This window comes from Aplysia californica, unplaced genomic scaffold, assembly GCF_000002075.1.
Source record: "Aplysia californica isolate F4 #8 unplaced genomic scaffold, AplCal3.0 scaffold00187, whole genome shotgun sequence".
Classification (NCBI taxonomy): Eukaryota; Metazoa; Mollusca; class Gastropoda; order Aplysiida; family Aplysiidae; genus Aplysia; species Aplysia californica.
In genome coordinates, this window is record NW_004797457.1 from 652,809 (window position 1) to 676,712 (window position 23,904).

The window sequence follows — 23,904 nt, forward strand, 5'->3', positions numbered from 1 at the left end:
GTTCATCTATATCTTCTGTTCAGTGGAACCCGTTCCTTATATTGTTGAAAATAATAACAACACAAATAACACATTCTGTTGTAAAAAAGTGTAACAAATTTTTGTCTTTTGATGTAATTACTCTACTGTTTGGCCTAGTTTTTATTCTGAGAACGAGCCTGAACAACATTTTTTTTTGCCATGAAAGACACACTTCTTTTATATGTGTTGTGTCAGGTGTTGCCTTACCCGCTCATTTGTTTTGATTACACAATTATTTTGGGCTTCTATTACAATAATAAGATAGCACAACTCAGTTTCACACATCAGTCATCATCACTCACACTACAGAACATAAAATATTCTCTTTATTACATTGTGTTGTGCCTGTGAAGATGGAATTCTTTTGACAAGGTGAGTTTCATTTTGTTTACTTTTTGACTCTGTATATAGACCTTTTTCCATGGAGTATTACATAAAAAACTATGGCATATTTTGCATTGAAATTTACAGAGCACACAAATAGAGGTTTGAACAACATATGCACCAAATTTGGGTATGATTTGTTAAAATTTAGTAATTTTTTCAATTTTTCAAAAAGTGGTAAAAATCTCAAGGGAGAGCTGACAACCCGGAAGTGTAGGCCTAGGGTTGAGTGAGTTAAAAATCTTTATGAATTAGAAAAAAAAACAGTATCCTTAAAACCACGCGACTTAGATGCCTCTGAACTACAACTTCAAAATGTGCAACATGTATTAAGAATTTTCCATGAAAAGGTTATTGCTGGGCTGGCACTGCAAGGGTGTTATGCCACTGCAGAGTTCATTCAGTTTGTTCTAAACTGGTGGAATACTGTAAATGTATCTGCCAAGGGACAGGACATTCGTACAAAGGACCCACACAGAGCTGCTCTGGGGTTATCGTCTGATAGTCTGGACACGTATGCCAAGAAGTTTGAAGAAGCAATTTCAGGACAGGGAGTGTCTCCAAAGGAATGCCTCACCCACGACACCAAGAAAGCTCTGGTACAAACCATGCGTGGACTCAGTGCCGTGACAAAACAATTATTGTCATCAGGATTTCAATATTATGTGCTGCTGTGTGAAATACAGAGCGATCCCATTGAAGGTGAATTTTCCGTTTACAGGCAGTCCACCAGGGCCAACGCGTTCATGACAGCAGGAGATGTTATCTCGGCATGCAAGAAGCGCTTCGCAAGGCATGCAGCATCTTTTCTCGAGAGTATTGATGTCACAGCAGATGATTCCCCATCAACCTGTGACAAACATCTGTGTTGTGGGCCTTTGGTTATTGCTGATGGAGAAGCCATTGAGAGCAGCATCTCAGATGTTACTCTGACAGCCAACGAAGAAAGCTGCTGTGCCTAGGTAGCAGGATGGCTGGAGAGAAAATGTATTGATCACATCACCTTTTTTGCTATGATGAGCCATTCGTCTCCACAGAAGTGAAGAACTTTTTAGAGGAAGTATCCAAAGGCTCCCTTAACACCCCCCATATGTCTACATATGAACTGACTAGGATTGGACTTTCCTTCGTAAAGAAAGCAAAAAATAGAGTTTGTTGTCGTCAGAGACTTGTTGGAATTCTATCAACCATGGGGGAATTTAACAACTTTGACTGACAGTCCAAGAAACTGCTCCGTCATCTCACAAATGTATTACTCCGTGGTCTGCATAATCTAGAGAAGGATCACCAAAAGAATGCAGCCCTGCTACCGACATCCATCAAGAAGGCACGTATGGTGGATTGACTTGGTGAGTATGCCTTATTCTTGTTGTATTTGTTAACATTTTTTAATGCTTTTCATATTAATATTTCTGCATGACATAACAAAAATATAGAAATAACATGTACTACTATGCTACAATATTGCATTCAACAACATTACAACCTGTTTTAGCTTTCTCACACTTAATATAAAATGTATCTTGAGCATAGTGATAAGTAGGACATGTCTATATGATGGCCTTCGCCAGCCAAGTCAGGAATCCGACGGTGCACGTCCTTGAGTATAGTAGTCCTTGCCCTTAAGTTATTTACATTTAAATACTGACCTCTGTCATGTATCAATCAACACATTTTGCCGTGTTTACCGTCATTTTGCCGTGTTTGCGCATGCGCAAAGAAACAACCTCCAAACGCATGCCGTGTTTCCGCATGCCCATTTATTCCGCCACTGATTTTGAACGAGACAACACAAGTTCAGTGTGTTTCTTGCATTCGACAAGGTGTCAAAAGGCCACATGCAGTTCCTGCTACTCTCAACTATTACAAAACCTTGCCATGTTTTACAAAAACTATGACAGTGCTATAGCATTTCTCTGAGTTCACGGTGTTCTACCAAAGGAAGCTGTGTGCCGTAAGTGCCAGCACCAAGGCACTTTTAGGGAAAAAGACCACATTTGGAGGTGCAGGGTAAGTGTAATCATTCCAAAGACTAAAAAGAGGAGGTAGGCCTACTGTGACTGCAGTGTTTCGCATTACAAAGGGAGTTTTCAGCCTTCATGTCACTTCGCTCCCTAGAAAGTAGTGCTTTTTGCTAATCCCCTCTCAAGCCACAGCTGGGATCACAAGACTTTGTACAAGTGTCTGGGTCTGTCACTGAACACGACAGGGGACTGGCGCTCGCTTTGTTGTGAGATGACAAAGGAGTAGTTTTCTACGCAGGAGGCAATAAATGGACCGGGTGTGGTGGTGGAAGTGGATGAGACTCTGATAGTTTGTAGGAAATACGAGAGGAGCCGTGTGCTCAACCAAGTATGGTTGTTTCGAGGGATAGAGCGCACCGCCAAGTGACAGTTTGTCATCCCCCTTATATACCAGAAACGTTGGTGAGAGGAGGGACAGGGCTACCCTTGTACCGCTCATAAACCAATTCATTCTCCCAGGGAGCGTTATATATTCTGACACTTGGGGGGGGGGGGGGCATATTATTCCCTCGGAGAACCCGGCTACAAACACCAGGTGATTAATCACTCAGAGAGTTTTGTGGACCAAGACAATCCACAGATCAAAACACAAAATGTTGAGAAACTGTGAAGGAATATTTAGGAGAGGGTGAAGAAGCCAGGTATTTGCACCCAGTACCCCACGAGGTACCTGTATGTCACATCCACTCCCGAAAGTCAGCTCCTTCATCACTTTTTTTTGTGGAGGCAGGGAAGCTGTATCCTCCCTCCTCCTCCCCCCCCCCCTTCCAGAAGTGTTGTCAGATGACGAATAAGGTCAGGGGGGGGGGGGTTTGTTAAGGCTTTTAGGCTTTTCTGTTTGTTTATGCATGCTTCTATAGTCTTAAGGGGGGGTCGATGAGCAATTACGGGGGGGAGGGGGGGGGGGTCCATTTGTGACATTATTTAATGCCAAAATCATGTTCAGGGCCTTTAAAAAAAACAACTAAAAAACTACAAAATAACACCCTTTATGAGACAGGAGTGATTCTATAAAATTACCGAAAAAAGAGCCAGGATATCAGCAAAATATTAGAGAAACCATGATTATTCATAGTTTCAAAGCTTATGTTTCAGTATTCCTTTCACTAGCATTAATTTTAATTAAGAAAGTCGCAACTGGAATGTAAGGCATCATGGTGAAATCAGGCGATTGTCAAAATAACGTTCAAAGAAACCGGCATTTTTCTGGCCACTGGGCAATTTTCATAAAATTTTCTTTTTTTTTTTGCTCAACACCTTTTGTCCACTTAAAAAACACCTTTCTGTGCGGATTTTATTGAAAAACATTAATTAATGGCACTAAAAAGGTAAATTTGCACTTTCTAAGGACTCTCAAGCTTTGGAAGTCGCCATACTTTGGCAGCCATTTTCTCGTCAGTTTTACCTCTAAATCCAGGTGACCCCCCACCCCCATCAATCGTAAATATCTCGACTTCTACTCAAGGTAGATGGGTAGGGGGTTTTCATCGAAAGCAAGACAAATGAACAAGCTTTAAGATTATGCCAATAACTCCTCATGCCCAAAAATTGACAAGCACCTGATTCCAACGCATCCTTACAAAAATGAATCTAACAACTTGAAAATTTCACACACATCATAGCCACAACACAACTGCCACTCAAACATGTCCCTGGCCCTTTTCCATGTTCAGATTACAGATTCAAGAACTAATTACAATAGCTTAACGGAGAACATTTCAGTCCTTCAAAAAAAAAAGGGCGAAGAGAAATACATTTTTGCTGTGTATCTCCATTCAGGTGGTGAGATGAGGAGATGCAATCTTCCCCCCTTTCCCAAGCACCAATAGAAAGACCCATAATCACACAAAAACATTAGAATAAGAGAACACTTGTGGGCTGAGAGGTTCTCGTGGTTGTCATCGGTAACAGTGCACCAGCAGGTGAGAAAGAATGGGTAAAAACCTATGTGTTTAAAACGCCCACTTAATTAAGCACAATGCAGTTTCGTAAACTAAATCAAAACAGGAGTATCGATATAGAGGTATAGACGTTTTCACACCCCCATCAACCCAATTTAGACTATATAGGAAGCTGGTTTCAACCCTGCCTGTCAGAACCAACCGGAGTAGAAAGGAATACAACATCCTAGCAGAAAGACAGAGATATGGTACTCAATAAAAAATTCTCCCCACTTGGGAATCAAACTCAGGTCTCCTATGCACAAAGTTGAAGCACATCATCGCTAAACAAGACGTCGGTTGAATAACAATGACCTCTCAATGAGTAGAGACATACAGTCTGGATATTCAAGATTACAGTTCCCCAAAGTGAAAAAGAAGTAAATAAAAATAAAAAGAAGTTCTTCATTAAGTTTGATGACAAAAGGACTTGAGCACTCCAAGATTTCAAATATGATATTTCAAGTCAATCCTGGAACCTAAGGCTGGTGAACAGAGGACACCTACATAAATAACGACTAGTGCAGCTAAGGTCAACTAAAATAACATTTCAAAAAACATAAAAATTCACGACAACAAGTACAAACTGAACGGAATCATCATTCTTACTAATAATACAGATATTATTCAACTCATCTTGTACTAACCAATCCCTCCCCCCCCCCCTCCCCCTCTCTAAATTTGAAACTTCACATCAAACATTTTTTTCTTTACTAAATATTGTTTTGACATGCTCTATTTTTACCTTACTTAATCCCCTTTAAAAAAAAATATATTAAAAAAATATTTTGAACTGAGGTTTCATTTGCCTAATTAAGAGCCTGCTCACTTTAGAAAGTGAAATGACTTCATTAACACACTAATCACTAAGACAAAACTAAACCAAGCACTCCCTGGTTCACAAAAACACAAAAGCTAAAAAATCATTTACACAGCATTACAGCATCAACACATCAAATTATATCATAGCAGTGCTTAATTTCTTGACTTGCAAAGGAAAAGAACATTTTCCATCGTAATAATAATAATAAAGGAGAACCATGATCTGCGATGTCTGTCACAGATGTGGCACATAATGATGATAACAATGAATACCCATGGTGCAGAGTAGCCTATTTTCATTGCCACCAAACAGATCTAACTTTGACGATAACACTTGACCACCAACCTTGCCTGATTACGGCCTGGTAGTTCTTTTTCCAATTCCAGCTGCTCTAGCATGGAGACAATCAACCAAACCCCCTTCCTCTTCCCCATAACAACAACTGTACCCCGGCCATCTTCTTTCATGTCCCCTGCCATCAACATACAGAAAAAATATGAAACAAAAGCAAAATATTGTCTCAAACTCACAGTGGATAAAAAGGGAGGGGCAGTCAAAACTCTGATTAAAGCAGGTACAGCAGATGACATTGTTCAAAAGAAAGTGATGTACCGTGTTTCATTTTGACAGTGAAGAGTCAGACTTGCTATGGATCCACTCCACACATCTGACACAGATGAGTGACCCAGAAGTTCCTCTTGATCAACTGGAAAAACAGAAGGGCAGCAACGTATTATCTGAAATTACAGTACACCTCCGTTTATCCTGTAATGGTCAAGATGACAAGCCCAATCACAATTCTCCTAGCTATAAAATGCAGGTGTTTTATACCCCCATTGACATAATTTACATCATTTAAGAGGCGGACTTCAACCCTGCCTGTTAAAGAAAACCAAGGCTGTAAGGGATACAACGTCCACCAGACAGACCAAAATACTCGATAAAAATTATCTCCCCACAAGAATCAAACTTGTTTTTCCTCATGCAATGGTGAAGCACCTAACCTCTGCACAACTGACACCGATATGTCTGGGGACAAGCCATAGCCAGAAGTCAGAAATGTAAGCAAAGATCAGTCCCTGAGACGAGCAGCGAACCATTAACTCTGAATTTGAACAGTAAAGGCTAATGACGGGACTCACATTCTAGTACCCATACACAGGAGTTCCATTAGATTTCTGCAGGTTTCTAATCAATGTCTGGAAAAGAAGCTGTCATCAGAAGCCAAAGATGTCACAAACACATTCAAACACTTTTACGCTTCTTCCATGTCCTCTCCAACACCAAGTTCTGAAGTATCCACACTGTCATGCAGCACTACATACTCTCGAGTGCTGAAACCAAATTTTATCACATCTTTCTCTTTCAGTTCGTAATATCGTTTGGCTTCTATCTTTTCTCCATTGACATAAGTGCCGTTTGCCGACTCAAGGTCTATGATGTATGGCCTGACTCTACGACCTGACGAGCCATCAGGTCTGGTGTACGGCATGGCTCGAAACTGAAGAGCAGCTTGCTGCTTGGAACAAGACGGGTGGTCTACAGGAATGTCCGCTATTCGACGGTCACGACCGAGCAAGAACGCACTTTGCCTATGAATGTGCAGGACTGGCAATGATGTCTCTCCCTTAAAAGGGTACAGTCGCCACTTACGTTTCGGCATCATAGCCTCTGGTGGTTCATTGTACTTGATGACTACTCCCCTAAAGGTGTTTGTATCCTCTGTCAGCTTGCCAGAAAGTTCAAAGTTCGGTTTCTGTTTCTCCTCTTCTGTTTTGTCCTCCTCCCCTTCCTCTGTTTTCACTTTTGTCTCTGTATTCATTCCGAAATCTCCACCCTGGCGGTCTCTGTCCCTCCGGTTCTCCCTCCGCTGGTGGTCATGCTGAGATCTTTCCCTCTGCTGTTGACTGAAATTCTCCTCGTCCTTCTCTTGTTTAATTTTCCTGTCCGGGTCGTAATCTCTATCTCTGTGGTGGTGCTGCTTTTTATGACGCCGGGATCGTCTGTCGTCTTCCTCATCGCTGGAGTTGTGTCTGCCAGACTTCTCTTTCTCGTGGTGATGTTTGTGGTGCTTTTTACTCCGACTTTCATTGTCAGATGGACTTGCCCCCCGGTGACGTTTGTGGTGTTTCTGGCAACAGAAAAAAAAAGTGGTATTCATTTAGAAACGTTAGGTAAAGAGATCTAAAAAAAAAAAAAAGATTTTTGAAAAAAAAAGTTTCACAGATTTATTTTGATAGCTTTTTTTTTCAATATTTTAAATACAGGGCCCATTTTAGGAAACATAATTGCTGTTTAAAACTAAAATGACAATACCAAAAAAACCTTTTCAGTATGATAAGAGGGCCATCCTGTAGCCTGTACAGGAAAATGAACAAAATGAAACTGCACCTCAGATATAAGTGAACTTGTCTCCTGGCAGCACTACCCTCAGAATCTAGAATGAGAACACTCACTTTGAAGAAATATTTTAAGAACACCTATGTGATACCCCATATCCAAATCCACATTCTCCAAACATTCACTAAACAGAAGTAAACAATTCAGTGCTGGTCCACTTGGCGTATGCAGTAATGTGGTCTACAATAGGCATGCAAGGGGTTATTTAATACACTATCACTCTCACACCCTGATGCATTACTTTCAAGAAATGGGGGGGGGGGGGCAGAAAACATTTTACTATCCTTTTCAAGACCAAATTATTTTTAGTACAGCCATTGACAGTCCCAAGCCTGTACACACGCAGGGGGAAAATGTAAAGTATTGTGGACTGTAATAGACTAGACTGACTATCAAGTGAAATAGTTGTTAGACTATCTGGTGGTAAATTATCAAGAAGAACAGTAAGAAACATCACGATAGGACGTGAAGTACCGAAACTGAAAGTAAGTACGAAGGAAAAGTGTGACCAAATATCCAAGTTCTTGCAAGCATCTGCCAGTCCTTGTAAGACAATTATATTAGAAAGTTCTGTGCCTGCCTTGCTCTGGCCTAAATTAGCTAAAATATGTGGTACAGTCAAACCTGCTCTAACAGCCACTTGTCTTGTGAGACAATCACCTGTGTTCAAACGACCATTTCCCACCTCATGTATTTTTTAGTATAAAAAAATGCTAAATGCGCATTACAATTGATCGCTTTTAAGGACAAGCGGGCTATTTTAGATTTCGGGGGTTTTCAGAAATCTTGACCTGCACCATAAGTGGCCATTGCCCTAACTATAGGAGAAGTTTTGTTTCATTTGTGTGTTTATATGTGTTTAGTTTTATAGAGAAAACTCTCCTTGTCTTTTAAAGAAACTGAACAAGGGGCAAAAACTTTACCTTCGATTTTCTCAAAACAGCATTTTTCGGGATAGCCCCCTTACTTGTGCTTTAAAAGCGATCAATTCACAAGATAGGCCTATATGAATGTTTTTATTTTCTAAAAAGTGTTTTACGGCGCTCGCAACTGCATAAGGTCATATGGGCACGCGGGACACACCAAACATTTTCAGTTGGTAGGAAATTTAGAATTTTGCCCAGGTGGCGGCCGAAGCCTACTATTATCGATTTTGGACCACAAAGGGATCTTTGACATGCGCAACTTGCAAACGGGACCTCCGAAATTTTTCGTCCTTGTCCGAGAAGACTAGGTGCAGATCTTTCCTACCAGAAGATCAGGGGTGTAGCTGAAAGGCAGTGCTCAGTAAGAAGGAGCCAAGGAGTAGCAGTAGAAAAGTTGCAGAAAGAGTCAGGAGCCCAGTGGAGGGGGTAAAGAAGGTAAGGGGGTGGGGGAAGAAAGTGGAGACGAAAGAAGACAAAATATTGCAAGAGAGGAGGAAAAAAGGTGAAAGGAGACATTTTAGAGACGAAATTTTTTTTTATTTTACATAATAATAATGAATGACACTGTCAGACGGCTACTTTACTCCAAGACAATGGGTGGCAGTCTTTTGTACTTCCAACATACTGCTACAGGCTAGCATTTTGACTTAGTTATCTTGGACTCCGAAGTCGAGGCCTCCTGAGCCAAGGCAGAGAAATGAGCTCAAAACGATTCTGTTGCCAGCTGGTTTTTCACTGGAAGAGAATGCTCTTGACTTGGCCTTTGCTAGAGGATTAAGCCAAATCTTCTAGTGTGTCTTGTTTGTTTTAAATAGTAAGAGTTTTACAGCACTTCCAATACAATAAGGTCATATAAGTGCCAAAGATTAGACGTATTACAAGAGAGTAACAAACACAAAAAAGAAGGAAGGGAGATAAAGATGTTTGATAAGAAGCAAACCAAACCAGAGTTTCTAATGTCTTCTAAGGTTTTCTCATCTTTAAAATCCACGGATTACTGCTACAACTACACTATTACAGTAGAACACGGCTAGAGCGGGACATTTGGTTCTGCAAGAAAAATCCCGCAGCAGGCGAGTTCCCGCTACAGGAATGCAAAGGAGAAATTACCGAAAAATTTCTAAAAATCCACATGATCATCTCCCTTCCATATCAATAAAATTTGCGCTTTTAAAATAGATTAGTCTTCCTTTTCTTGTCATAGCTGCCACTCAGGAATTTCAAAAAAGGAGGAAATTCATGCGAAGGCGTATGCGCGCTCTCCGAAGGCCAGAGTAAAACCATTGAGATTCAGAGGCAATATATACTGGAAAACCTAGCCTATGGTTTTGGAAGGGAATACTGTCAAATTTGTTAACCATAGGCAACTGAATTAAAATGTATTTGAACCCCCCCCAAAAAAACCCCCACAAAAACACAAAAAAAAACAACAGAAGGCAGTAAGTTGACAAACAAGCATTTGAGTCAATTTGACACAGTTTGGAATTGGTGACTAAAAATCCAGTGTTTGTTGCCAGCTTGTGTCTTATAAAAAGATTCCTTTCACTTTAAACTTGTACATCGATGTAGAGCACGCGCAGTATTGGATCAAGGAGGCAACACCTTTGCCGCAGTACTGAGCACTCCTGTACAATTGCGGTCCCGTTCGCACTTAACTTGGTAGTGCCCCTGTAGTGTGTAGATCTAAATTGAATTAAAATGATAGCTTAGGCTATCTAATCTAGATCTAGATATCTAAACATGTGAAAATATAGATTATATCTAGAGATAGATTATCTAGATCTAGATTCACTTCAACAGCCACAATAGCCGTCATGTAAACAAACGGGACCGCAATTGTACAAGAGTGCCGCGGGCCGCGATTTCTTTATCACACCAAACGCAAAGTGCAGCAAGCGGCTTGTTCAATTTTCTAATGAACTTTTCAAGTCGCACACCGGCTGCTTCTTTCTCATTCCAGCTCCTTTTCTTTTGTTTTTGCATTCTGCATCAATTTCTCTCGAATTTCCGCCGTTTTCAATGACAACTCGGCGCGCTAACGTCCCGATGCCCGATCGACACTTCGTTGCTCCACAATAAACAAAGTGAAACTAGCACTAGGCCTAGAAGACGGAAGTAGAAAGCTACGGGCAGACATGCGTCATGCACAAGCTGCGTTTTCCTCTCTCTCCCGGTTCGGTATTTTCCGCGTGTAAAAAAAGTATCGCAATTTGCGACCGAGAGCGGTCCAGCGATGGAAGGAGGAAAGTAGCGGGAAAAGCTAGATAAAGCGGAGTTTCCGCTATTTAGCGGGAAAGTGGCAGCTATGTCTTGTCAACTTCGTTGATTGTCTCGGCCTTTAATTCAAGTGAGAAGCACTTTTGTCTTTGTGGGACGCCATCTTTTCTTCGGTCTTGTTGCCAGTGCTGTCTATCGTACCAGTAGGTCTACTGTAAAACTGGTGAAGTGGATGTGTGCGTATGCCTATGAGCATCAACAATCGCAATTCACTGAATCAGGAATTATACTACACGCTCTCCTCTCCTTTTACTTTTAGGCCTAGCCTAAGCCTACTAGAATCTAAAGAGCTATTTTTGGGGGGGTGATTTAGTTTTTGCTTTAAATAGAGGTGACTAAATGAAAATGCACAATAGGTTACTGCCAAAGTTGAGCAGTCTTGTTTTCTCGCAGTACCTTTTGAAGGCATTGTCACATGAAGTACATCATGACAATGTTTAGTCCTGGAACGTTGCCCCAACTACAACTGAAGTATCTGAATATATTCAGAAAACTAGAAATTTCTAGCTCTAGAAATAGAATTCGAGGAAAAAAAAAAACGAAGTGTATTCAGACCCAGTAACCAGGAACAAAGTCTCGAAGTATACAGACCCAGTAGTGGAAATCTTCTGTGATTTCGGAAAGTTTCAGCGCCCAGACCCGGTAGCGTGTGTGTGTGTGTGTGTGTGAGAGAGAGAGAGAGGCTGGCAGAAAAGAGGGGAGAGAGACAGAGAAATAGAGAGGGTGACTGCTCGATTGAAATTATAGTATTGTTCTTTTCTTCACATTGTGTTTCCTCCAACTCCAAAGCAGAGGAAAAATCATCGTTCATCGAAAAGACATCCGCAATCTTCATTTAGATTTAGATCTAGGACTCGAAACTAGATCAATGATCTATCTAGGTCTGTCTGTCTAGATCAAGACCTAGGCCATAGATCTAGAAGAACATAGGTCTACCCTGAACGAAGAGGGCGCTGACACTTTCCGAAATCACAAAAGATTTCCCCTACCGGGCATGTATACCACTTGACTTTGTTCCCAGTTTTTAAACCGGGTCTGTATACACTCCCCCCCAAAAAAGCTTCTTCCCAGTCCTCGCAGAATGGCAGAATGAAAGATGACGCCTAACTCTCACAAATAACCAACAAACTAGAAATTAGAAACCGTTCGGAGTTCAAGTTTATTATCCCGAGCGTTCTGAGAAATAGTCACTTCGATTTACAGAGTAGAGCGTCCTCAAATTCCGGTGGCGCCCTGTCCGAAAAAGCGCACCCTTTGCAAACAGAGTTACCCTGCTTGTGTGGCGACCGTTATCCTCGTTTAATTTGACTTTAGAATGAGAGGCGAGAAGCCATTAAAATTTTTTTAAATAAAAATCCGCACTGAAAGAACCCAAACAGCTGATGAACAGCAGTCGATCTGGGCACGCAAGAGGGTGCTATTCCTATTCTTCTTGTGAAGAATCTGAAACAAAAGAGAGCTTCAAAACAAAGACTGCAGTGCCATCTGAAGCAATGAGCGGACATTTTTTTGGCTGAGTGAACCATCTATCTTGTTATGTATTCTCTTTGAAAGTGGCTATTCTCACCCGCCCGGAAGTTCTCGCAAGATCAACTCCTCCCCTCTTCTCTCTCTCTCCGTCTCTTTCTGAATACTGTCTATCGGTGTGGACGATCAAATTTACCAAAACAAAGTTAAAAAATGATGTTAAAACACAAAAGTAAATTAATTTGGTTGTCTACAAAGATGTTACGGCTATTTAACTTTTCGAATCGAGCCGAACTACGCGGGTCGCCATTTTGTTTTGCCCGGAAATTCTCGCGCTACTCCTCTCTCTCTTTCTCTCTCCACTGCCCACAGACAAAATTGTACGCTTTTAGTAGGCTACAGTTGTAATGGAACGTTTGTTCACGGCACAGAATTCTACAATTTTTCTGTTATCACAGTGTAGAATTCTGTGGTTTAGGGTGAACGCAAAATTTGGTGAACGCGCACCGGGTGAGAATAGCCACAAAAGACTCGCCTTCACTATTCTCACTCCGGGTGAGAATAAAGGTGGCCATTCTCTTTGGCATGGCCTAGAGTTTGTTGACGTTTGTTCATCCTTATTATCAGTACCAAACATCCAACGATCCAGCACCTTCTAACCAAAGCCAAAATAGAAACATACAATAATTGTATAAATATAAACTAGATCTAGATCTACCATGCCACCAAAATTACACTTACACTTACACGGTCCATTTTCTTTCAAAATTCAGATTTCTTTGGACCTCTCAGTAGTTCACTGGGATGGGTTTCATCTGAATCGGTAACACGTGAAATTGACACAATACCCTGCCTTATGCATTAATTATTGGACTCCTCTGAACACAGTAACCCGAGCCGAAGAAAAACAAGTTAAAAACGATTTCCTCACGACTGCACGACTTATGATCTAATCGACAATCGTGGGAAAGTGGCAAAGTGGTAACAAAGTAAACGGAAGTAGATTGCGATCAAGGTCTATATTCGCAGTTTGTAAAGACTTTTGTACCCCAATTCCGAATTTGACTAATTTCACAGGAGAAAGAAGTGATTGCGTTCATTCCGATAGTGAACTGGTCTTTTTATTTAAAAGTCAAAGCTTAACTTGTTTTTTTTTTGTGAGTTATTTTTATTGCTTTTTATGGGGGGGGGGGGTGCACCTTTAAAATGAAACACTACATCTCTTTTCTTGCGCCCAAAAGTTAACCCAAAACAAAACTGGAGATGTTGAAAGAATTACCGTTTTGTGAAAACAGCTAACACCCGGACTCCATGGTATTTGCGTTCTTGTCGGTTATAATTATTTTTTATAGCCTATGAAATTTGTTTTTAAAGAGTTGGGACGCCCAATGATCCGGAGGTTCAATTCCCATAGATTAAATGCAAGGTGCCCTGGTTACTTTGCCAAAGAGAGTAACTATGCTCTTATTATCTCTTAGATCTAAGAAAGTCTAGGCTCAGACTACACCCCCCCCCCCCCCCCCCACAAGACAAACGATTAAACAAAATTTTTTAAAGAATGTGTGTTGAAGAAGGGCGATAGATCCTGTACAAATCAGCAGGGGTTGGATACCATCTGAATGAGGGGGTTCGTGATGGGGTTGTGGATAGTAGTAAACTGGTATAGGCCTTCAAGTGGAATATTGCCAGACTGGTCTGATGGTAGACTAACTTTAAGTAGAACAGAAACTTCGCAGTAGACCGTCAAGTGGACAAGCACACACACAAAAAAAATTATAAATATCTTCAAAAGCTGATTATCGCTGTTAGATCTACATGTATTGACTAAAGCTAAAATTGGAACAATACAAATTTGAAAGTAACTTTTTTTTTGGGGGGGGGGCAACTTGATTCCACTTTTTAGGGGGGGGGCGCTCAGCGAGTTGATGCAATACACGCTGTTGACAAACTTAAATTTAAATCTTTAGGCCTAAGATCTACAATCTACAGGAGGGTCTTTGGGACGTTCACGTTTTGCACCATCCTGGAATTCATCCAAAACAAAACCTGGACAGAAAGTTTATTTGTTTATCAGGGAAGGCTACTCCAGTGGACAGCAAAGTCAGCTGACGACTTTCGACTCCTCTGCCTCTGCTGAAGTGATTGTGTTGGGGGTTTTTTAGATTTCATTAATCAATGTTTCAAGTCTATGCTGCATTACTGTCTTGTGCATAAAATTTCACTTTTATTCCAAGTAATAAATGACCATCTTCATGACTTTAAAGCCCAAATTATCAGTTCATACTGTGCTGATGCCGGTGAATGAAGTTTCGGAACAGAACACAGTGTCCTCATCAATTCAATTTCAAAGCCCTCTTCTGCTGCGTGAACCTTGAGAATCAAGACCCTGAGAAAATCTTCTATAGCCTACTAGAATCTAGATCTACCCATCAATACGTTAACTTTTAAAGGCTGATATTTCAAAAATATTGCTGTTGCAAGACCTGCTTGCTCAAATGGAAAGTCAATACAAAACTGTTGTTCAGGGTGAAGCTTCAGAGTCAGATGAAGAAGAAGAGTTGTCGTCCTCTTCGCTGGTAACTTTATTTATTTACTTTGTTTTTTTGGTTTGAGAACCATAGGCCTAAATAGTATGAATATGATATGGCTCTGAATTTCAAACTTCTACTCTAATAGCCCAATGGTACATCATAACAGTTGGCAAGGGGGTACACTGAAATATATATATACTATAGATCTATCATACTATCATGTAATAATGTGCTTTTGAGGGTCAAATTGCTCAAATGGATGTATTTTTTGCTGCAGATCATACACATGGTCAATATAACTGTTGTAAATCAATTACAGTGAAGTCCTGGGAAGATTGAAGAATACCGGACCACTTGTACATTATTGCGCGAGAAAGTGGGGCAGGTGGTTGGGGTGGAGGAGGGGGAAGGGGGGGTTCAGGGGGGTCTCCCCCCTGACAAAATTTTAATGAATAGATCTACCGGTCCGAGATTCTCCATTGAGAGATATATTAAAAACGGGAAAATTATGAATTCCTAAGGTTGAGACATAGGCAAAGTCAGTCCGCTGGTCCGGTATTCTTCAATCTTACCGAAGTCCTGAAATAACGAGAAGTCTGTTATAAAAAGACACTAATCTATAACCTGGTTTTTTCCCTACTTTATTTTTGTAAATAAAATACTGCATTTGCGCAATCAGACAAACGTGCGAATCGGTTATAGCGGAATATTGCTGTTGCCGTGCACAGAGCATAGGCCAATTATAATATGTAAAACCTCGACAGTTGAGAAACTTGTTGGTGATCTAGCGAAACAAAGAATGGGAGAGCCCATGTGTGCCAACAATGAAGGCCGGAGTGAATGAATGGGGAGGGTGTGGCATGCACAGACAAGCAGAACACATCGTGTGATAGGCCAGCCTAGATTATCTTGGCCTACCATGTCTCTTACTTCTCTGAAGCGGGGATGGAGAGGTCACAGTGCTGTGATGGATGGAACAAATGTGTGACGTGAGCAAGCAGACAGAATGCAACACTGGGTGTGGCGGGGTGGGGGACAACACAGCAGACGAGTTAACCTAGAGCCCTTTCCTTCTTTTATCGCCAATGCCAAGCTGTCAACATCGCTAGCACTAGAGAAAGAAACCTGATTCAATTTTTGATCAAGTAAGACCAAGAGGTCATGTTGAACAAACTTATCATCTGGGGAGATAACAAAAAGAAATAAACAGAACACCAAGCTCATAGATAAGGCCTACTTTGTTATTCCCCTTGAATTTAGCTCTGGATCCCTTATTATATAACGAGAATCTTGCTATAACGGACATTTCGCTCTAGTCCCCTCCCTCTCATTATAACTGGATTCCACTGTATTTCCATGATAATTTCAAACATAATTGCAAACATGAAGTTATGGGGAAAAACTGGATAACCCCCTGCCTCCCCAGATTGTATTTTACCTTAGAGGGACATTCCCTGAGGTAAAGTAATTAAAAAATAAAATGACCAAAATAAAAACATACTGCCCTACCAGCTAGGATGTTCTTGAACTCAGGTTGTTTTGTGGAGTTTTCAAGGCTCTCAACCCATCTGGCTCTGTTCTATTGCAGATGGGTTACATCAAAGTCGGAGGTCCATTCTCCTTAAAGAACCAAATAATGTTGAAAGTGACATGAAACCCAAACACTTTTTATTATGGTTGGCAAGGGATTGAACAAAAGAATGTCAATACTGAAGGCTGCTGTAAAAAATGCTTATTTTATTGAGGTCGTAACATTGAACATGTGTGTGTCTGCATTTTGTCTGACCTGTTAAAATTACATTTCTGTTCCCAAATTTTTGCAAGTTAATGCATCCCATGAAATAACTTACTGATCCAGTACAGGTGTACCGTCTATATGAGAGTGGTTTAATTGTAGGGCAGGGAAGGTCCAGTAGACTGTAGATTATAGATTTACGATTTAGAGCGATCAATGTCATTGTTTTTTTATGTTGAAAACGCATTGTTCTGGATAGTAGATTTGTATTTGTAGCCTACAACAAGTCTGCTTTGAATTAACCTGCTATGGGTCTTATTCCATAAAGTGGGAAATGCATGAGGCTGAATAGTGATAAAACTATCCAAGCTAAGTTGTTCCATGAATTGTTCTTTTTCACGCTCATCAAAGTACTTTTGATACTTCGTTCAAAATCTACCTTTTTTCAGATTTATACTTTTCTTTTGTTTTTTGTTCCAGTCGGAGCCGAGAGCTGTGGTGGTTGAAGGAGAGGCATCTGAGTCTGAGGAAGAAGAACTAGACTCGAGTGGAAAATCCATTCCACCTGCTTTGCCACCTATTAAATCATGTAATTTTTCACTGATGTAACTCTAGTTTATTTTTCCCATTTTAATCGTGCACGGTTAGCATTTTTTATCGTTAACCTGCATATATAGCTGAACACCATAACTTTTGCTTGTATTTGATGCTCTTCACCCAAACAATGCTTAAAGACTCTGACATTATTAGGAAAGATTCAAATCATTTTGAGATATTTCTCATATCTATCTGGACAGGTAGGTAAAATTCTCTTATACTATTTATACACTGGGCTCTATAATCCAATTAGATTTAAGCGACCTATTTTACATGGCCACTTTCACTTCCTCTTTGTCTGTAAGTAAATAATTGGGGGGGGGGGGGGGGGGGGGGCAATTTTAAACAGAGTAGCTGTCTGTGGAAATTGAAAGTAATGGAAATTAATAAGATAAACATCATTTGATCAGAGATTTGTTTGTGTTAAGCAGAGTGTTAATGAAAAGAACAAAAAAGGGGGGAGGCGACTTCTTTCTGTTTGTTGTGACCAGAACTGATAAGATCACATTTCACATGCTAGGTCTTGTGTAACCTATTTTTAGTCATTAATAATACCCTGAAAGCTGCCAACTTTCAGAAACTGAAGGAAGAGAAACTTTATTTTCAACCTCAGACTCAGATGGATGTCTTGACCACAAAAAAATGGGGTTCAAGGGAGGTTGCAGCTATTTACTTAAATGATTTTTCACGCTGCCAATAAGTTTAAGAATCTGCTTTTCTGTCTCCCGATGACTAGTTTCGAAGGTGGAGGACGCTGATGTGTGTGCTCTTTCTCTTTTTGAAAATAACTTTTCTGTTACTACTATTCACCCTTGCTTATCGATTAAATCAAAATCATAGTTTTCACTTCTTTGGCCAGTTGTTCACTTTAGATTTGTGGCTTCATGCTTGTTTTCTATTCTAGCTTCATCCATCAAGTAAGCTATCCTAATTTTATTGGGCTTCAAAACTTGCCCTCTGCTGATTAAGTGGAGAGTAAACCAGTGCTCCTGCTCCATCTGAGCAAAGGCCAAGTCATTGTGTTATCAACTCCAATATCAAAGTTTTATCAATGGTGTGTACATTTAATACAAAAGAGAAAAATCTCTAATCTGCTTATATGTTCTTTTTCTTTTTCAGTAAATGAACATTCTTCATCGTACGAGTCTATAGACAGTATCACTAATGTTCCCACTCTTGCTCCAAGACAGGCATGGAAACCAAAGTATGACACGTGAGTATTATGTATATATACAATATTTACTTTGCTACCCTTCTGTTTGTGCTCACCTGTTGTTTCATGTGTTACCTTAAGTTCTCTGGTCACTTAATTTCTGTAAATATCTTTGAAGTGTTTCCTTAACAAATTCCATGACTTTTTCTATTTTATAATCTCTTGAAATCAGAGCTTTTCAAGGGATGGGAGAGTGGGTGATTTCAAAATTAAAGTGCTTAATTTGGACACTCTCCATTGGACATGGTGACACTTTATTCTTAAAACAATGGAATTGCCATCTTGGCAATTTTCCCTCAAGCACTTGATTATCCTTTTAGATTGCAAGTTCATTGCATAACTATTCTTAACTCTTCGAGTTCAAGTGTGATGCAAATTTCCATGTGTTTGCTATCTTTGAGTTCTTCCATACCTTTTTCCTCAGAGTGCTGAATCGCAAATTATGTAAGTATATGTAGTATTTTAACTCATTTAATTTCAATATTACTGTTATAATTGCAAGAATGCATCATTTAGACCATGATCATACAGCTTCGGCAGGATTTTTTTTTTCTCCCACTCATTTCCACCAAGAGTTATATGAATAAATTGCTTGGATCTACTTGTTCTTAAAGTTATCTTGTATTCTTACTTATGGGTTCATTTTGCCAAGATGGGGTCCATAGTTCTTTAGTTATCACATGCACAGGGGGCTTCCCACAGCAGCTGAAGCTATGCAATTTTGGTATAACAAGAAAAAACTGGGCCTTGTTTTTTCGACTGCATAGGCACTTGTCTATAATTATCTATTATTTACTTGTAGAAACTACATGTAGTTTACTTCTGCAACTCATTTACAATCACAAAGAAGATGTGAAGAAGAAATAATTTATAATTTCTGTACCTATCACTACTATCAGCTTTATTTTGTGCCTGCAGAGCATATCTGAGGATGTTAACTTGAACTGCATGTCAGGAACTTCAGTGGCCCATTACTTTTTGAAGATCCTATTGTTTTGAAAGATTGTGTAAGAGAAAAAAGCCCAATTTCAATTTGGTAGAAGTTAAAGGTTACTAATACTGTTTTTTCAACAGTTCAAAACTGCAGGTACATCACCTTCAAAAAACATGTCTCGTCTTTGTAAAAAATATTATGTTCAGAAGACTAGCTTCTGGTATAATGTAAATTTTAAGACAAAGAAGAGAAGCAAAATTAATACCACTGCATGCTGAAGTGTGCATTTGGTGAGCACAGTAGAACATACTAAAAATACCCTCAGATTCGTTGGGTTAGGAAATACATTGCTTTTGCCAGTTTTGTTTTGTTTGGTTTTCTGTCTGATGATATTTCAGAGTTGTTTTGCTTTTGTACAGTAGAACATGGCTATAGAAGGACTTTTAGTTCCAGAACAAAAAGCCTGCTGTAGGCAAGTTCCCACTATAAGAATGCAAAGGAGAAATACCGAAAAATCACACACTGCACGTTCTCCTCTTATTTTACTGTCTTTTTGGCCTAGCCTAGGCCTATGGCACATCACTTTTGGAGTGGCTCACATAAAGCATCTCTCCGCACCATTACTCTCTGCCACTTGCCCCACCTCACTCATCACTGGACTGGTCAATCACAACGCTGCACCGCTGACTGCTTGTTTGGAGCCCACCTACAGCCCTGCCCCCTCACCCCCCTACCCCCTTCCCCCAGTTAGAGCTTGCTCGACCTCTCCCGCTGTATTGAAGTTCGGGCTTTTTTTTGCCCAAGCTCAGTTAATTGAGTCTACATAGACAAAAAAAGGAGCTTCCAGTAAGGTCCCGCTGTAAGGATGGTCCCGATGCAGCGGGTTCTGCTATAGTCATGTTCTACCGTATAAGTTTAGGACTCTTTTACTCTTAGACATAAAAAGGTCAGAAGGAGGAAAGTCAGGATAGAAATATTGCATGGATCATTCATGTTTGCTGTTTTCACACCTTACTAGTGTGCCGTTTCTCTGCTGATACAAAACCTCTGCCCCTCCACCAAGCTATTGAGGTGATTTGTATATGTTATTGAGAGCTGAGGCTGTATATATGTCTATTTCATCAGCATGATATAATCCATGACTGTATACCACAGTTTTCCTTCAATGTTAGTATTGAGTGTAAACTTTTTCTTGTTTTATCCTTCTGCTTTGTTTTGATTTCTAATGTGATTGTCATTTATTTTCTCAACTCAGGGGAAAGCAATTTATCACTCTGCAATAATGCGAATGGTATTGCAAGTCAGGCCTACCTTTCGGCTGCCAAAGATATTACCAACTGTGCGCAGCAGCTGTCAAAGTCACATGGTGCCATTCAGGTTTGTAGGTCTCTTTTGAAAAAACAGTATGTTTTTACTCAGCAATACAGTATACAGTAATCTTCATCTTAGATGCCAGAGCTTGGGAGCAAGGAGAATGTGGGATCTTAGGTGAACGACATACTGACTTTTAATATTTTTTAAAAAACTGATGTTATAGAAAATGGAAAACCTATCAGTACTATATTCTAGAACTTGTCACGAGATGTGTTGCACAATTTGAGACTACTTACTGATGACCTTTTCAACCTAGATGACATGACAATGTCTGGATAAAAAATGTTCTGTTCAGTACTGTGACAATCGGATGCTACACAAAGAGGCACAAAGCTATTAAGACAGGCTTGCTTTTAACCACTTTTTTTTTTTTACTTACGGAAAACTGAAAAACTAATAGTGCCATATTCTGGAATCTGCCCTTATTTATCCATCCACAGGATGTGTCGCACAATTTGAGGCTACTTACCAATGACCTCTTCAACCTGGATGACCGCACCGACATCATAATTTCCTGTAAACTGTTGCCTGATATTCAGCTACCTCAAGGCAGGAGGACAGTTCCCCCTGCATCGCAGCAGGCTGCTGGTGGACCCAGTGACACGTCCCAGCAAGCCTCTGACACTAGTTCCACCTAATAATACTTTGTTTGTTCTTAACTGTACTCTTCAGACGGGATGGGACCATTGCAATGTCTTTCAGTACCTATCAAACTATGGAAACATACCAAAGTTCCCAGCAATATAACTGTGCATATTTTCTTCCATTGTACCTGGTGATGAGTGATGTAAGTCTTATTGTATGAAATATCATTTCCTTTTTCTGAGTATGAAAAGATTGTACAAACATGTTGCAACTTATCATTCTGTACATGATGTACCCACTGATAATTCCAGTGAAATGCCGTGCATTTTTTAGTGACTTACACAGTATGTTTAGGATAGTAAGTAAATTGCATAATATTACTGTTATGTAGTGCTCTCTACACTTGCATTCCACCTTTCTTTCTACCGCCTACCTTTTTATCACATAAGAAATTTGACTCTTCTTGCTTGTAATTTACTTCAATATAGATAAATTTTGAAATTCTTTCATTTCCCATTCGTGTAATGTTCCTTTTCTTTTTACGTACTATTTTTGTACAGTTTTACACCTCTTCTCAACACACAAGAGGTCATATCAAAGACGGAGCGCTTGGTAATGCAATCCTGCGCTGAAATGAAATATTCCAGAAAGAAACAGAAGAATGCTGCTACTTTTGAAAGGAAACATTGAACTCCTGTGTACGCTGGCATTATCAACTTACATAAATCTCTGCATTGTTGTTATATTTAATGTGCAATTTCTCCCACAAATTTGCTTTTTTCATGTGTTATTAGTGTAAAACATTTACTACCATGATCAACAAGTTTATTTTGTTTCACACTTTTTTTCTTTTTCTTTTTCTTCTCTTCTTCCTCCTCCCTTCCTCTTTTCCTCCTCCACCTCCTCCCTCATCATCCTTTTTCTCAAGTGAAATCAACTTAAGCCATGGTGCAATGGATGTTTATCTTACCAGACTTGGATCTGTTGCTAATAATCGGAACTTTTCATGCAGATACATTCTTTTTTTTTAAGGTTGTCTTTTTTTGTCAACCTGAATATATTATTTATAGATTTCTTCAGTTTGGGTTTGGGGGTAATTTTGATTTGTTTTCTCCTTTTTGTTCTTTGAAAACAAAGATGTCATTGACAAATCCTGCAGGTAAAAAGAGCCTCTGGGATGTTATGTCTGTATGCAAGATAAGGTTTGAAGATCCCATCTACCCTGAGATCAGGGGTGTGAAAAACCTGAGAAATGTCCTCAGTCATCCACTTCCCAAGCTTTGACAAAACCCTGATGGATATCAAATCCAGGTCCCCGATGTGAGAGGGGAAAATCTTGACTAGAGGCCAGTGAGCTCCTTCCACATCTTTAATAGTGTAATGCAACACATTCTGTTGTGGTCATGCAATTCTGTGAACAGATGGGATATCTCAGAAAACTACAGACTTCAACATAAGTTAGGGACCACCTTGACAGACAGCCTTGATTTTTTTTTAAAGCGGAAAAAAGATAGCAAGAAATGTTTCAACATTTTTTGCTCTGAAAGTGTTAATGGGTTACCAATGCGTACTGCAAAGCTTCCTAAAGTGGCAAAACGACCACGTGCTGCACGGTTATCCTGGGGGAATTTTAGCCAAATTTTTCTGCTTTTTATCAACTTGTGTGCAACACCACGGACATTCCTCAGTTTAAATTTCTGGTGCACGTCATAAAGGGACGTACGGTCTCGAACTGTGCTCACTTTAGTGACAATATAAGCCGTTGTTTGCTAAAAATCCAGTATTCCATCAACATGCACCAACGCGAAAGCTGAGAGACTTTGATCGTGCCAGAGCTATGGCATGGCTGCAGGATGGAGTTGGAGCCCGAGAAGTTGCCAGAAGGCTTGCAATGTCACACTCTGTCATTGTCCGCTTGAGGCAGCGCCATCGAGCCACTGGATCAGTCCAAGAACGCCCACAAGCAGGTCGACCAAAGAAGACCACTCAGAGTGTTTGCAAGTGGTCCTTAACTTCTGTTGAAGTCTGTAGTTTATTGAGCTCTTTCATGTCTTACCAACAATAGTTTAGCTAGCTGTGTTTCTGATGTAGTAGGCCTATGTTTCTTATGTTAATTTAAAAAAGCATGTTATGTTATGTTGCTGTTATTGTGCTGTTGCTAAGCTGTGACATAGCTACCAAACCAGGTTAGTTTGAATTTCTTGTCTTTAATGTTTTATACGTCATTCCAGATGAGAGAAGAAATGTTTTAGAAGCACTTGACAGTTTATTTATGCACTTAATACTAATACATGGAATTGTTTTGTTGATTTACTTTCTATAAACTATAATGAAATGTCAGTCCCAATATTCTGAGCCAACTTACTGCTTTGGGGGTTTGTTTTTATAAAGGAGTTCAGCATACCATTAGTGTGAGTCTTGATCCTCCTTGATCGCTGATGTGAGCCTCCTAAATTCTGTTGAAATTAAACCTCTGTTCAACTGGCTGTATTCTCTATTTGAATTTTTAAGATAAGACTGTTATATTTATTGCTACTACACAATTTAAAAAATGAATACTGATAATGATGTACATAGTAAAAATGTTTTTCCGAGTGGGTGAAGGTAAAAGCTGTGATGTGGAGAATGTGTGTGAAGTTGTCCCCTCGCCCTCTCTTTTTTATCCTAACTTTT

The 23,904-nt window shown here is 39.9% G+C and overlaps 2 protein-coding genes across 4 annotated transcripts; one reads left to right on the top strand and one right to left on the bottom strand.

Annotated features, from left to right (window-relative positions):
* Positions 1 to 5,078: 5,078 nt before the first annotated feature.
* Positions 5,079 to 13,266, bottom strand: LOC101854798 (smad nuclear-interacting protein 1). 3 transcript variants are annotated; one of them, XR_004858553.1, is made up of 3 exons: positions 13,004 to 13,266; positions 6,335 to 7,323; positions 5,079 to 5,898 (listed from the first exon to the last, which is right to left on the bottom strand). XR_004858553.1 is itself a non-coding variant. In XM_005098589.3 (2 exons), exons 1-2 carry the CDS (start codon positions 13,016 to 13,018, stop codon positions 6,448 to 6,450), a joined length of 885 nt encoding a protein of 294 aa, XP_005098646.1. In that variant the 5' UTR covers positions 13,019 to 13,266; the 3' UTR covers positions 5,079 to 6,447. The 3 variants fall into 3 exon arrangements, 2 of the variants coding, with proteins under 2 accessions (XP_005098646.1, XP_005098645.1); XM_005098589.3 differs by having other exon boundaries at positions 5,079 to 7,323; positions 13,010 to 13,266; XM_005098588.3 differs by having other exon boundaries at positions 5,079 to 7,323.
* A 1,074-nt stretch (positions 13,267 to 14,340) lies between these two features.
* On the top strand, positions 14,341 to 22,051 carry LOC101855256 (biogenesis of lysosome-related organelles complex 1 subunit 3). The gene is made up of 6 exons (XM_013082659.2): positions 14,341 to 14,838; positions 17,009 to 17,117; positions 18,245 to 18,338; positions 18,763 to 18,782; positions 20,528 to 20,649; positions 21,087 to 22,051. The coding sequence occupies exons 1-6, from the start codon at positions 14,758 to 14,760 to the stop codon at positions 21,282 to 21,284; spliced, it is 624 nt and encodes a 207-aa protein (XP_012938113.1). The 5' UTR covers positions 14,341 to 14,757; the 3' UTR covers positions 21,285 to 22,051.
* The last annotated feature ends 1,853 nt before the right edge of the window (positions 22,052 to 23,904 follow it).